At 36.2% G+C, this 15,360-nt stretch overlaps 1 protein-coding gene across 1 annotated transcript in view; it reads left to right on the top strand.

Moving 5' to 3' along the window:
- The window catches only part of DNAH6 (dynein axonemal heavy chain 6), a 271,015-nt gene that overhangs the window by 92,183 nt on the left and 163,472 nt on the right, over positions 1-15,360 (top strand). Inside the window, exons 19-22 of the mRNA XM_004437202.3 lie at positions 10,355-10,567; positions 11,270-11,362; positions 12,761-12,880; positions 15,100-15,280. Of these exons, the coding sequence (XP_004437259.2) occupies positions 10,355-10,567; positions 11,270-11,362; positions 12,761-12,880; positions 15,100-15,280 (607 nt within the window). The remainder of the gene's footprint in view (positions 1-10,354; positions 10,568-11,269; positions 11,363-12,760; positions 12,881-15,099; positions 15,281-15,360) is intronic.

Here is a 15,360-nt window from a genome sequence, read left to right as displayed (position 1 = left end):
AGGCACAATGAGAAGCAAATTTTTCCCCTTGAAAAGGATATTTTTGCAGTTTTTTCCCCTTTACCCTTATAATATCTAGTCAGGACACTTTTCCAAAGTTACTTACGTTAGCCTCTTTCTTCTTTACTGCCTTTAGTGTGGTCATATCATATGATGGTAAATAGATTCATTTACTACAGTCTGCATTCCATCTTGCATTCCTTCAAAATCCTAGTTGATTTTTTTAAAACTTGCATACAATAAAAGTCACTTTTTGTAGTATACAGTTCTATGTGTTTTTCCAAATAGGTCAAGTCATATATTCAACACAACAGTACCAAATGAAATAGTTCCATCACCCCCAGAATTCCCTTGTGCTTCCCTTTGTAGTCAGCTCCTCCTTCCGTCCCAAGCTAAGAAAATCACTAATCTGTTTTCTATCCCTATAGTTCTTCCTTTTACAGAATATGACATAAATGGAATAATAGAATATGTAGTTTTTTGGGTCTGGCATCTTTCACTTAGAAAAATGCATTTAAGATACATCCATGTACTTGTACCCAGAATGTATAACATACTCTTATAACTCAAATGTAAAAAGACAAATAAATAACCTTTTATTTATTTATTTATTTTTTTGTGAGGAAGATCAGCCCTGAGCTAACATCTGATACCAATCCTCCTCTTTTTGCTGAGGAAGATTGCCCGTGAGCTAACATCTGTGCCCATCTTCCTCTACTTTATATGGGACGCTGCCACAGCATGGCTTGACAAACAGTGCATTGGTGCGTGCCCGGGATCTGAAGCGGCAAACCCCGGGACGCGGAAGCAGAGCACGCACACTTAACCACTTGTGCCACCAGGCGGGCCCCATAAATAACCCTTTAAAATGGGCAAAGAATTTGAATAGACATTTCTGCATAGAAGATACATGAGAAGATGCTGAACATTATTAATCATCAGGGAAATGCAAATCAAAGCCACAATGAGATACCACTTCACACCACTTCACATCCCCTAGGATGTCAGTGAGAATTTGGAGAAATTGGAATCCTTATATGTTGCTGGTGGGATTATAAGGTGGTATAGCCTCTTTGGAAAACAGTTTGGCAGTTTCTCAAAATGTTAACATAGAGTTACCATATTGCCAAGTAATTCCACTCCTAAATATATACCTAAGAGAATTGAAAACATATGTTCACACAAAAACTTGCATATGCGTGTTCAAAGAAGCATTATTTATAATAGCCAAAAGTGGAAAAAACCCAAATGTCCATCAACTAATGAATGAATAAACAAAATATGATATATCTATACAATGGAATATTATTTAGCAATAAAAAGCAATGAAATACTGGTGTATTCTACAGCATAAGATGAACCTTGAAAACATTACACTAAGAAGCCAGTCACAAAAAGACGACATAGCATCTGATGTCATTTATGTAAAATGCCTAGAATAGAGAAGGGAGTAGATTAGTGGACTTGTAGAGAAGGAGAAACGGCTAGTGATAGCTCATGGGTATGGGGTTTCATTTTGCAGTAATGTCAATGTTCTAAAATTGGGTAGTGGTGATAGTTGCACTACTCTGTGAATTAGAACATTAAGAAAAAAAGATTCCTCTTTGTCCTTACGTGAATCAATAGTTTGTTAATTTTTATTGCTGAGTAGTATTCCATTATATAGATTACCATAGTTTGTTTATCCATGCCTGTGGATATCCACGTGGTATGGTAGGTGTATGTTTATAAGAAACTGCTAAACAGTTTTTCAAAGGGCTGTAACATTTTGCCTTCTGACAGGCAATGTATGAGAATTCTAGTTGTTCCTCATCCTCACCAGCACTCGTTATCGTTGGGGAGTTTTTTCATTTAGTTTGGTTTGGTTTTAACTTTAGCCATTCTAATTAATGTGTGGTGGTATCCCACAATGGTCATAATTTTCATTTTTCTAATGACTAATGATGTTGAGCATCTTTTCGTATGTCTATTTGCAGTCTATCTATCTTCTTTGCTGAAATGTCTGTTTGGATCTTTGCCTAATTTTTAATTGGGTTGTTTGTTTTGTTATTATTGCATTTTAAGAGTTCTTTGTATAATCTGGATACAAGTCCTTTTTCAAACATATAACTTGAAAATATTTTTTCCCAATCACTGGCTTGTCTTTTCAGTCCCTTAACAGTGACTTTCACAGAGCAAAAGATTTTAATTTGAATAAAATCCCATTTATATGTTTTTTCTTTTATGAATTATCTTTTTAGTATAGTATCTAAAAACTTTTTGCCAAACCTAAGGGTCACACAGGTTTTCTCCTGTATTTTCTTCTAGAAGTTTTATAGTTTTGCTTTTTTTATATTAAGGATATGATTTATTTTGAGTTCTTTTTGCATAAAATATGAGATACGTGTGAAGATTTACATTTTTCCATATGGATATCCAATTGATCTGGCGGCATTATTTGAAAAGACTATCCTTTCTCCATTGAATCGCCTTTGCATCTTTGTCAAAAGTCAGCTGAGTATATTTTTTAGTCTATTTCTGGACTCTCTAATCTGTTTTGTTGTTCTATAAGTCTGTTCTTTTACCAATATCACACTGTCTTGAAAACTATGGCTGGTAAGTCTTGAAATTAGGTAGTGTAAGTCCTCCAATTTTGTGCTTCTTTTTCACAGTTGTTTTGTCTATTCTGATTCCTTTATCTTTGCATATAAATTTTAGAATTATATTGCCACAATTTTGAGGAGTATTGTGTTGAATCTATAGATCAATTTGAAGAGAATTAACATCTTAACAAGATTGAGTTTTCCAATCTATTACCAGCATATCTCTCCATTTAGTTAGATCTTCTTTTATTTTTTTCATTAAAGTCTCATAGTTTTCAGTACAGATTCTGCACATATTTTCTCAGATTTATAACTATTTTTTATGTTATCCTAAATGATATTGTTTTTAATTTCAAATTCCAATTGTTCATTGCTGGTATAGAGGAATACTATTGACTTTTGTATATTGATCTTACATCCTATGATATTACTAAATGCACTTTTTAATTTTAGATTTTTTTCTACATTATTTGGAATTTTCTATGTAGAAAATAATTTCATTTGTGAATAGAGATAATTTTATTTCTTCCTTTACAATGTACATGCCTTTTATTTCTTTTTCTTGCCATATTGCACTGGCCAGGATTTCCTGTACAATATTGAGTAGAAGTGGTGAGAGAGAACATCCTTGTTCTGTTCCTGATCTTAAGAGGAAAGCATTGAGTCTCTTTTGAAGTTTGATGTTACCTTAGATTTTTTCTTATAGGCGCCCTATATTATGATGAAGTTTCAGTTTCCTGGGAGGTTTTTTTTAGTCATAAGATGGGTGTTCAAAATTATCAAATGATTTTTCTTCATTTATGATCATACGAGGTTTTTCCTATTAATGTGGTGAATTACATCAATCAGCTTTCAAATGTTGAACGAGGCTTGAATTTCCTTGATGAACTTCACATGGGTCATGATGTATTATCCTTTTTTTTTATTGCTATCTTCAATTTACCAATATTATATGAGGATTTTTTGTGCCTATATTCATGAGGGACATTGGTCTTTAGTTTTCTTTTCTTGTAACATCATCGTATGGTTTTAGTATTAGAGTAATGCAGCCTCGTAAAATGAGTTGGGAAGTATTCCTTCCTCTTCTATTTTCTGGAGGACATTGTATAGAATTAGCATTATTTCTTCCTTAAATGTTTGGTAGAATTCACCAGTGAAACCATCAGAGCTTGAAATTTTCTTTTTTGGAGGGATTTTAACTGCAAATTGAATTTCTTTAATACGTATTGAATTATCCAGATTATCTATTTCTTCTTGAGGGGGTTTTATAGTGTATCTTTCAAGAAAATGGTCCATTTCACCCAAATTGTTGAATTTATAGACATAGAGTTGATCATAACATTTTCTTATTATCTTTTTAAAGTATGTAGGATCAGTAGTGATGCCCCCTTTTCATTGCTGATATTGGTAATTTGTATCTTCTCCCATTTTTTCTTGGTTTGTCCTGCTAGAGGTTTATCAATTTGACCTTGTCAAAGAGCTGAGTTTGGAGTTGATTGATTTTCTTTGTTGTTTTTTTTTTATTTTCTGTTTCATTGATTTCTCCTCTAATCTATACTATGCCTTTCCTTCTGCTTGCTTTACATTTAATTTTTAATTTCTTCAAAGTTTCTTAAGGTGGAAGCTTAGGTTGCTGATTTGAAACTTTTCTTCTTTTAACATAGTATTTAATGCTATAAATTTCTGTCTAGTCACTGCTTTAGCTGAATCTCACAAATTTTGATATATTGTATTTTTATTTTAATTTAGTTCAAAATATATTTTAATACCCCTTGAGACTTCCTCTTTGACAAATGGCTTATTTAAAAGTGTATTATTTATTATTAAAATATTGGGAGATTTTGGGGCTGGCCCGGTGGTGTAGCGGTTAAGTGCGTGCGCTCCGCTGCAGCAGCCTGGGGTTCGGGTCCCAGGCACACACTGACTCACTGCTTGTCAAGCCATGCTGTAGTGGCATCCCATATAAAGTAGAGGAAGTTGGGCATGGATGTTAGCCCAGGGCCAGTCTTCCTCAGCAAAAAAAGAAAAAAAAAAAGAGGAGCATTGGCAGATGTTAGCTCAGGGCTGATCTTCCTCAAAAAAAAAATATATATATATATTGGGGGATTTTTCCAGATATCTTTCTGTTATTTGTTTCTACTTTAATTCTATTATGGTCAAAAAATATACTTTTATGATTTTTGTCCTTTTAAATTTGTTAAGATTTGCTTTATGACCAGAATGTGGTCTATTTTGGTAAATCTTCTATATACAACTTGAGAAGAATGTGTATTCTGCTGTTGCTCAGTGATTTTTCTATAAATGTCGTTTAAGTCAAGTTAGTTGATGATATTGTTCAGATCATCTATATCCTTACTGATTTTCTGCCTACTTGTTCTGTTAGTTACTTGGAGAGGAGTGCTGAAATCTCCAACTGTAATTGTAGATTTTTGTGATTCTCCTTTAAGTTCTATCAGTTTTTGCTTCATTTATTTTTTAACAACTTTTTTGTTTTAGAATAGTTTTAGACTTACAGAAAAGTTGCAACAATAATATAGAGGATTTTCATAAGCCCCACACCCAATTTCCCGTACTGTCAATATATTACATTAGTATGATACATTTGTCACAACTAAACAATATCGATGTATGATTATTAAATAAAGTCAGTACTGTATCTGAATTTTCTTATTTTTACCTAACGTCTTTTTTCTGTCCCAGGATCCCTTCCAGGATAAACATTACATTTACGTGTCTTGTGTTCCTAGCCTCCTCTAGATTGTGACATTTTCTCAGACTTTCCTTGTTTTTTGTGACCTTGATAGTTCTGGGAAGTACTAGTGAGGTATTTTGTAGAATGTCCCTCAATTTGGGGTTGTGTGATGTTTTTTCTCATGATTAGACTGGGTTTATGGATTCTTACGAGGAAGACCACAAATATAAAGTATCATTCTTATCACATCTTATTAAAGGTACATGCTGTCAGCATGACTTATCACTAATTATATTAAGCTTGATCGCGTGGCTGAAGTAGTTTTTGTCTCCCGTATAAAGTTACTACCCCACTTTCCATACTGTACTCTTTGAAAGGAAATCTCTATGCTGAGACTACACTTAAGGAGTGAAGTTATGTTCTACCTTCTAGAAGCAACAACAACGCCATAGCAGTGAGCATATCCTGTATCCAGGTCTTGGTTTTTAATGCAATTTTCCATTAAAAGGAATCAGGGATCCTTATAGAAATGACTGACTCTAGAGATGGTTCAGGGAATAAACAGGGTGAGCCTGGAGCATCTTGTGCCAGAAAGTTAGGAAGTGCTCAAAAAACAAAATGATAGGGTGTATCAAAGGGACACAGAAGTCAGCTGAAGGAGCTCTCAATGGCCAAAGTTGTAATAATTTGAACAGACAATAAATAATGTAGTATTGCATTATAACTCAAATTATAAATATCTGTGAGTTCGTATTGACATAAATGAACAACTGGTTGGATGGATGGATGGATGGATGGATGGGTGGGTGGGTGGACGGACGATGGACAGATAGACAAAGGAGAACAGACAAATCTTCTGTACAGAAAAACTCCAAATAATTGATGAAATACTGCATCTCAAGATAGTGGAGCTTCATGTATTTTGATGCTCTGTTGTTAGAAGTATTCACATGTAGTATTGTTATTTCTTCTTGGAGAATTGACTCCTTTATGATTTATGAATTGTTTCTCTTTATCTTTGATAAGATTTGTTGTTCTGAAGTCTATTGTCTGAAATTAATATAGTTAGTCCAGCTTTCTTTCACTGTTTGCATGATATGACTTTATCTTTTTACTTTTAATTTATCTATATCTTTATATTTAAAGTGGATTTCTTAGACAGCATATAATTGGTTCCTGCTTTTTTATCCAATGTTATCAAAAAATCTTTTAACTGGCATGTTTAGACCATTTACATTTAAAGTGTTATTGATACGGTTGGTTGGATTAAATCTGCCATCTTAGTGTTATTTTCTCTTTTAATTTATTTTATTTGTTCTTTGTTTCCTTTTTCTTCCCTCTCTTGATTTAATTGTATATGTTTTATGATTCCATTATATCTTTTCTATGGAATTATTATTTATACCTCTTATTAATGAGGTGGTTTTTGTTTTTGTTTTTGTGAGGAAGATTGGCCCTGAGCTAACATCTGTTGCCAATCTTCCTCTTTTTCTTTTTTCTTCCCAAAGCCCCAGTACATAGTTGTTTATCCTAGTGTAGGTCCTTCTAGTTCTGTGTGGGATGCCACCTCAGCATGGCTTGATGAGCGGTGAGTAGGTCCACACCCACTATCCGAACCGGTGAACCCTGGGCTGCCAAAACGGAACACGTGAACTTAACCACTACACCACCAGAACAGCCCCTCGTACCTTTTTTTAAGCAATTTTTAGTAGTTACTCTAGATTTAAAATATAGATTTTCAATTCATTCAAGTCAGCTGTCAAATTGTATTATACTGCTTCATATGCAGTGTAAAGACTTTATAGTAGTATGCTCCCAATCTTCCCTCTCATCCTTTGTGCTAATATTGTCATGTATTTTACCTTTACATATCCTATAAACGCAACATATTGCAACTATTTTTGTTTTACATAGTTATCTTTTAGAACAATAAAAATGGAAAGAAAATAAAATTTTACCTTTATTCCATTTCTAGTATCCTTTGTTTCTTTGTGTGGATCTAAGATTCTGACTCACAGCATGTTCATTCTGCCTAAAGAACTTCCTTTAATATTTCTGATTGAGTAGGTATGCTAACAATGAACTCCCTAAAATTTTTTTAAGTCTTTATCCTTTATTTTTATTTATTTATTTATTTTTTAAAATTTTTTGTTTATTGCAGTAACATTGGTTTATAACATTGTAAAAATTTCAGGTGTACATCATTATACTTCTATTTCTGCATAGATTACATCATGTTCACCCCAAAATACTAATTACAACCCATCACCACACACATGTACCGAATTATCCCTTTCACCCTCCTCTCTCCCCTCTTCCCCTCTGGTAACCACCAATCCAATCTCTGTCTCTATGTGTTTGTTTATTGTTGTTATTATCTACTACTTAATGAAGGAAATCATACGGTATTTGACCTTCTCCCTCTGACTTATTTCACTTTGCATTATACCCTCAATGTCCATACATCTTGTCACAAATGGCTGGATTTCATCGTTTCTTATGGCTGAATAGTATTCCATTGTGTATATACACCACATCTTCTTTCTCCATTCGTCCCTTGATGGGCACTTAGGTTGCTTCCAAGTCTTGGCTATTGTGAATAATGCTGCAATGAACACAGGGGTGCATGTACCTTTACAAATTGGTGTTTTCAAGTTCTTTGGATAAATACCCAGCAGTGGAATAGCTGGATCATATGGTAGTTCTATCGTTGATTTTTTGAGGAATCTCCATACTGTTTTCCATAGTGGCTGCACCAGTTTGCACTCCCACCAGCAGTGTATGAGAGTTCCCTTCTCTCCACATCCTCTCCAACACATGTTGTTTCCTGTCTTGTTAATTATAGCCATTCTGACAGGCGTGATTTATCCTTTATTTTGAATGACATTTTTTTCTGGGTATATAATTCTGAATTGACAAGTTTTGTTTTTTGTTTCAGCAATTTAAAAGTATCCTTTCATTATCTTTTTGCTTGCGTGGTTTCGGACAGGAAGTCTGCTGTAGTTCTTATCCTTGTTCTTCTGTAGATAATACGTTTTCTTTTTGTCTGTCTGCCTTCAAGATTTTCTTTTTTTCTTGGTTTTTGAGAATTTGTAGTGTGATATGCCTTAGGTGTGTGTTGTTGCTTACAGTTTGTATTTATCCTCCTTGGTGGTGTAAGTTTCTTGGATCTGTGGTTTGGTGTCTGTCTTTAATTTTGAAAAAATTGCAGCTTCAACTATCTCTTCTGCTCTGTTTTCTATCTCTCTTCTCCTTCTGGAATTTCTATTGCATATATGTTAGACCATTTGATTTTGTCCCACAGCTCTTGGATGTTCTCATCTGGGGTTTTTTTTGGGGGGGTGAGTGTTACTATTTTTTCTCTTTGTGTGTCAGTTTGGGGAATTTCTACTCACTTAACTTCAAGTTCACTGATTCCTTGGCTATATCAAGCTCATCAAAGTCATTCTTTATGTCTTACTGTCTTTTTTATTTCTAACATTTCTGTTTGATTTTTAGTTTCTAGCTTTCTATTGACATTTCCCATCTGATCTTGCATGTTGTCTACCTTTTCCATTAGAGCCATTAACATATTAATTACAATTATTTTAAATTCTCTGTCAATTCCAACGTGTGTGTCATATCTGAGTCTGGTTCTGATTATGTTTTGTCTCTTTGATGTATATTTGTCTTGCCTTTTAATATACTTCTTAAATTTTTGTTGAAAGCCAGATAACTTACGTAGTATAGTAGATACTGAGATAAATAATTTTATGCCTGGAGGTAAGCATAACTCTCCTTTTACTTGGCTTTTTGTGTGGCATGTTATGTTAAACCTAGTTATGAATTGAGGTAGATTTGAGGTTGGTGTTGCTGTGGTTATCCTCAGTATACCACAGCCTTCAAATTGTTCTAGTGATACTTTGTGTTTAGGGTTTGGGCTGGTTTGCCAAAGATCTTTTTTTTTTTTTTTTGTGAGGAAGATCAGCCCTGAGCTAACATCCATGCTAATCCTCCTCTTTTTGCTGAGGAAGACTGGCTCTCAGCTAACATCTATTGCCAATCCTCCTCCTTTTTTTTTTCCCCAAAGCCCCAGTAGATAGTTGTGTGTCATAGTTGCACCAAAGATCATTTTTTTAAATTTCTTTTTCCCCCGATCTTGGGTCCTCCCTTTGTGTTGTGCCCAGAGAGAATCTGTCTCTTCTAGCTCTCCACTCTGTATTCCACTATTATTTTTACTCAGTACTTGTTAGCCTGGTGAGAGAGGTGAGGAGGGCCATTCCCTCATGTTCTGATTAAGCCACTATCTTAGCAAGGCAGTGGCTCCCTTGTTCTCAGAATTCTGACCTTCACAGGTGGTCCTGCCCCTCCTCCAGTTATACTAATGAGCCTAGAATGTATTTCTGTCCCTCCCCAATGAGTAGAGCTTTTTTCCCCCCTGTTCTGTTTCTTCAGTTACATACAGTTTCTTCATTACATACCTCTTCAGTTACATAGAGATACATACAATTAGTTATCACCAATGCCTTAAGGTGACGGTTTTTGTTGCTCCCTTCCTTGACGTTAAGACTTTTGTTCCAGAGGGAAGCTAGGAGAGATGGGTTGGTTAGAGTTGCAGTAGTGACTGCTGTTTCCCTCCCCCAGCCAGCACCATAAGGTAGGCTTTCTTAGGATTCTCCCAATCATCCCTATGAACATCTCTATATTTGTAGCCCCCAGAGACTTCACATTATCATGCTACCCTACACTCAGTCTTTAGCAATTTATTTTTAAAATTTAGCTGAATCTTCTTACTTGCTTAAATGGTAGCCCAAGGCATCTGTCCTAAGTAAGCAAATTCTCAGGTCCTGTTTCTTGCTGTGGAGAAACCTGTGAGTACCAGACTCTCCCCAAATTTTAAGTTAGTTGGTTCCCCTGCAGCCTCAGTTTTCTGATGGGTTCAATACAAGTCATTACTTTGCAGTTTGTCTAGATTTTCTTTGTTGTAAGAGTATAAGTGGTGTTCTTTCCAGCTCCTCATTTCCAAATTTTGAAACCAGAAGCCTTGGGCTATGTTTTTAAGATAAAAAGCGTGGTGCCTCTGAGAATGTTTGTTTTCCAGCTTCCAGTTATCATTGACTTGAGGAACCCAACTTTGAAGCCTAGACATTGGGTCACAATTGAGCAAACAGTTGATGCCACACTAGTGGACCTTGACGTTCCATTAACCTTGAAGAAACTCTCTGAGTTGCATGTTTTTGACTTTGGCCAAGAAATCCAGGACATTTCAGGACAGGCTTCAGGAGAAGCTGCCTTAGAAACAATTCTTAAAAAGGTAAAGCTGAAAAATGTATATTCTGAAGGTCAGGCAATGTAAAGGTTTTCATATTCAGCATGAATATCACCAACTTTTGGTTTAGCTGGATGGATTGTCCAGCATTGCCGCTTTCACCCTCTCATTGTGAGTCATTCTTCTGTTGCTGCCTTACATTTATTCTCGTTATTATTGTTATCACCTCTATAAATATCCTCTTTCTACTTAGCTTATACCCCAAAAGCAAATTGATGGCCACAAAGTTTGAAATCTGCATGCTTACATAAACAACTACTTATTAAGGAAGATATATTATACCCAAATACATTATCTTTCAAACTACAAGAGAAGACTAACTATGTGAAATGCTTCAAAAGACATTGAGAAGACTTCCCTACTTAGGGTGCTACCTCCTTCCCCTAAAAATACACACATAGCTACCAATCATCTGTGTAAAAAAACTTTTTTTTCTTTTAATTAAAGCATAAAGTGGTAGAAAATACACATTAAAGTATCACCAGTTATTCATATGTGTTAACATTAGTCAATAAAATTAAGCAAATCAGTATCATCTAGCCAAAAAGAGAATTTTAAGAATTTTAAAGGCAGTAAGGAGGAGAATGGGATAATTATGGAGTTTTCACTTATTTCATTCCACATGCATTTATTGAGTGCCTAAACACAAATGAATTTAGATGTCTTAAGTCCTGAATTATTTCTAAGGTGGAGGATTCGTGGAAAACAACCGAATTTGTTGTTCTACCTCACCGTGACTCCAAAGATGTATTTATCCTGGGCGGCACAGACGACATACAGGTGGGTAACTAGCTTATTGAAAACTTATGGTAAGATTCTGGCCAGAGCTAGTCCTATATCTTCTATGGGAGATTATGATGAAGGAATGAAATGCAAGAGTTACTTAGTAAGAAAAAATCTAATTGGGAAGGCAACATAGGAATATGAATAATTGACATAAATGCTTGTACATGAAATATTTAGCAAAGCAATAGAATAGCATATACATCTAAGAGTTATAACCCTACAGTTGATAACTGTTGAAGAATTTAGAAAAGCAAAGAGATCATTTGTGGGTGAGATGATCAGAGAGTCCTTCCTAGACCAGCCAAGACATGCTGGACCTGAAAGAGTGAATGGAATTTGATAGACACAGGTGAGAATAAAGGGCATCTCCAACCATTTAAATGAGGCAAAGAAATGTGTATGAGCATTTCAGGTTGATGGCACACTAAGAAGCTAAGTTCGCTTGAATTTTTTGAGGTTAAGAGTAGATGGTCATGCTCTATGAACAATAAAAGAAGATAAATCTAACCCATGTGTTTGGAATATTCTTAGTGACTTAAAATCCAAAGGCACGTTTGTTTAGCAAAGGGATCTGGGTCTCACAGCCCAATTTAAAAAGCAAATTCCTGGCCTATTAGGGTGTACCAAGGCCAGAATTGGAGATGAAATGGCTTTCTCAGATGTTGGTTGAAAGAGCAGGACCAGACATCACTCTGGGCAGTGGATGGGAAAGTAGACCCAAGATGAAAGTCAGTCAGTATGAGGCCAAGTGATGCTAGGTGATGAGGCTTCTGCCCTCAGGAAGTTCAAGATTTAAATAGAGCAGTTAAAATCCTTTAGAATAACGGATACATTTTTAAAAATGCACATGTTCTGTGAGGGCTACTGTAGTGTAAGGGGGAGGAGTAGGGGAGAGAGGTAAAGGGAAAACTGTCTATAATCATTCAGAGCTTGATATGAATGAGTTCAATTTCCCTCTTCCTCAAGATAATTGAGGGAAGGTGATATTTCATTTGATAGAGAAGACAGCTAATTTTGCAAGTTTTGAGTACTTTGAGAAATAAAAGCTTAGATGACCAAAAGGTGTAAAGAAGATACCAGATACCTAAAAGCAGGGGGAGAGAGGAAAAGAGTGTTGAACCAAACAAAAACTTGTGCCATTCATAATTACAGAAATAGCCAAGATTTGGCCATTGGAAGTCCCTTGGTGACATTTGAGAGAACATCACAGTGTGTTGTAAGCCACAGTGAAAGGGATAAGGAGGGAAAGTGGATGGGTAGGAAACACTAGATGAGACTAAGCCATTCATTCAAAAAGTTGGCTTTTGAATAGACTCTTGTGATTAGATATCTGTAATTATCGTTGAAAGCACAAACACTTGATGTTGCATCCATTTTCTTCTTTCTTAAAAGGTCCTTCTTGATGACAGCACCATCAACATTGCAACCATTGCCTCATCACGTTATGTCGGTCCACTGAAAACTCGAGTGGATGAGTGGCAGAAACAACTTGCTTTATTTAATCAAACATTGGTGAGTAAGGATCATTTCAATTCTTGGACTCAGAGAAATGGAGAGCCACAGGACCTTAGAAATCATGTATTTTTTTTTAATAATTTTATTTATTTATTTTCCCCCAGAGCCCCAGTAGATAGTTGTATGTCATAGCTGCACATCCTTCTAGTTGCTTTATGTGGGACACGGCCTCAGCATGGCCGGAGGAGCGATGCGTCAGTGCGCGCCCGGGATCCGAACCCGGGCCGCCAGCAGCGGAGCGCACGCACTTAACCGCTAAGCCACAGGGCCGGCCCAGAAATCATTTATTGAATCATTTAAATATATTGTCTGGTTTAGATGTAAGATTTAATTGTTGACATTTTATTATATTCAGGATGTAAGGAAAATGCAAACATATTGAGCTCTTCTTTGTGTGATTATACAGCTTAATGTTATTTCCATCACCCTTGTATTAGTTATTATTGCTGTGAAACAAAATACCACAAATTTAGTGGTGTAAAACAATGTAAATTTATTATCCCACAGTTTCTGTGGATCAGGAGTTCAGCCATGGCTTAATTGGGTCTCCTGCTTAGGATCTCACAGGCTGCAATCAAGATGTGGGCTAGGACTGGGCTCTCATAAAAGGTTCAACAAAGGAAGGATCCACTTCTGAGCTCACTCAGGTTGTTGGCAAAAATAATTTCCTTGTAACTCTGGGACTAAGGGCTTTAATTTCTTGCCAGTGTCAGCCAGAGACTGTCCTCGGCTCCTACATGTTGCCCACAGTTTTTTTCCAAGTGGGCTTCCCCAACGTGATGATGTGCTTCCTCAATCTAGCAAGGAAGAGAAAGTCCCCTGGCAAGATGGATGTTACAGTCTTATGTAATGTACCTGTAACCATGTACATGCTGTTACCTTTGCCATGTTCTGTATGGCCAGAAGCAAGTCACAGGTGGTGCCCACACTCAAGAGGAGATGACCACACAAGGGTGTGATCTTGGGGGCCACCTTAAGAGTCTTGCTACAACCACCTCATATTTACTGGAAAAACACTCACTGTTACTTGAAGTCTCCTTGATACGCTTCCTTGTGGCACGTACCTCCTTTTTATTTTATTCTACCTCAGATTATCCCATAGTAAAACAAGAACCCGCTTATATTGATCTCACTTTGTTCCCATCTAATATCTTCCTTAAACTTCAGATTTTAAGTTCGATTTAATTACGTGTAGGTGCCTATATATTCTAATATGAAAAGTTATCTTTGAAATAATAAAGGCACTAAGTAGGAAAAGACAGTTTGTTTCAACTTTGTTTCGTAGAGAACTTTTTCAGGAATCCTTCCTCTTCAATGCACATCTTATAATTTGACCCCCGTCCAGCCTTCTGTACTGATGGCTGAGCCCTATGAAGGAAGGGACTACACATCAAAGCAGAGGACATGTTTTCATAGAGGGTCCTTAAAAGAAGCCGGTGCTGAGTAGTGGGGACCTCCAGAGAATTAACAGTGTGGAAAGTGTGAGACCGGAGATAAACCAGGGGGTGGTTGTGACATTAAAGCTTAGACATAACTCCCAAATCTAAAGTGAGAGGTGAGAAACTCTCACGGATCTTGGGTCTGCACATGCAGTGGCCAGACGCACAGAGGAAGGGTGAAGTCCACAGACTTTAGTTCTGACCCTGCACTTCTGGTTTCTTTGATTAACATGATTACCTCTAAGAGGAGAGGCAAAGAGTGATTTTCTTCTTCCTCCCAGTCTTCTGTATTTACTACATGTTCCACCACAAGCAGGTTTTACTTTTTTGATTGAAGAAAATGAGTCATATTTCTTTAAAAAAAAAGGGGGGGGAGAGGGAAGAATATAGACATAATTGAGGCCAGAAAACCACTTTTATTGATAACCCTTTCTATATTTGGAAATAGTCACTAAACTTAGCACTTCCAACCCTTCAGATTCCTTTAAGTAAGTATCTTGTCTCCCCCTAGAATGTCTCCTCTGGGCATTTTAATCCTCTTTCTCTGGGTCCATTGCGGTTACCAACACAGTAGACTCATTATAACTCTACTCAGAGGAGAATGGGTTGAGATCAGGCTGAGGTGAGTCTTGGACCCTTTAGGAGGTTTCATTTCAAAGGACCTGTGAGAAGCCCCCAAAAGGAAAAAGATATAGTGAGTTCCCATGTAATTATTTTTAATGTAACTGTTTTCAATTTTTGGTTTAAAATTTGATAATGTCCATATTTTTCTCCTAGGAAGAGTGGCTGAACTGCCAGAGAAACTGGCTCTACCTAGAAAGTATTTTTAATGCTCCAGATATTCAGAGGCAATTGCCTGCAGAGGCCAAGATGTTCCTTCAAGTGGATAAGTCATGGAAAGAAATCATGAGGAAGGTGAACCGGCTGCCTAACGCTCTTCGAGCAGCCACTCAACCAGGTATAAAACAAAATTTTAAAAACAAACAAACAAAAAGACTTTATAATCATCTAAAATTTTTACCATCTATAAGATTCTAA

Source organism: Ceratotherium simum, chromosome 11, assembly GCF_057802395.1.
Source record: "Ceratotherium simum simum isolate JZ-2026a chromosome 11, ASM5780239v1, whole genome shotgun sequence".
NCBI classification, from domain to species: domain Eukaryota; kingdom Metazoa; phylum Chordata; class Mammalia; order Perissodactyla; family Rhinocerotidae; genus Ceratotherium; species Ceratotherium simum.
The sequence above is the reverse complement of the archived record's forward strand: the minus strand, read 5'-3'. Positions and strand labels throughout refer to the sequence as shown.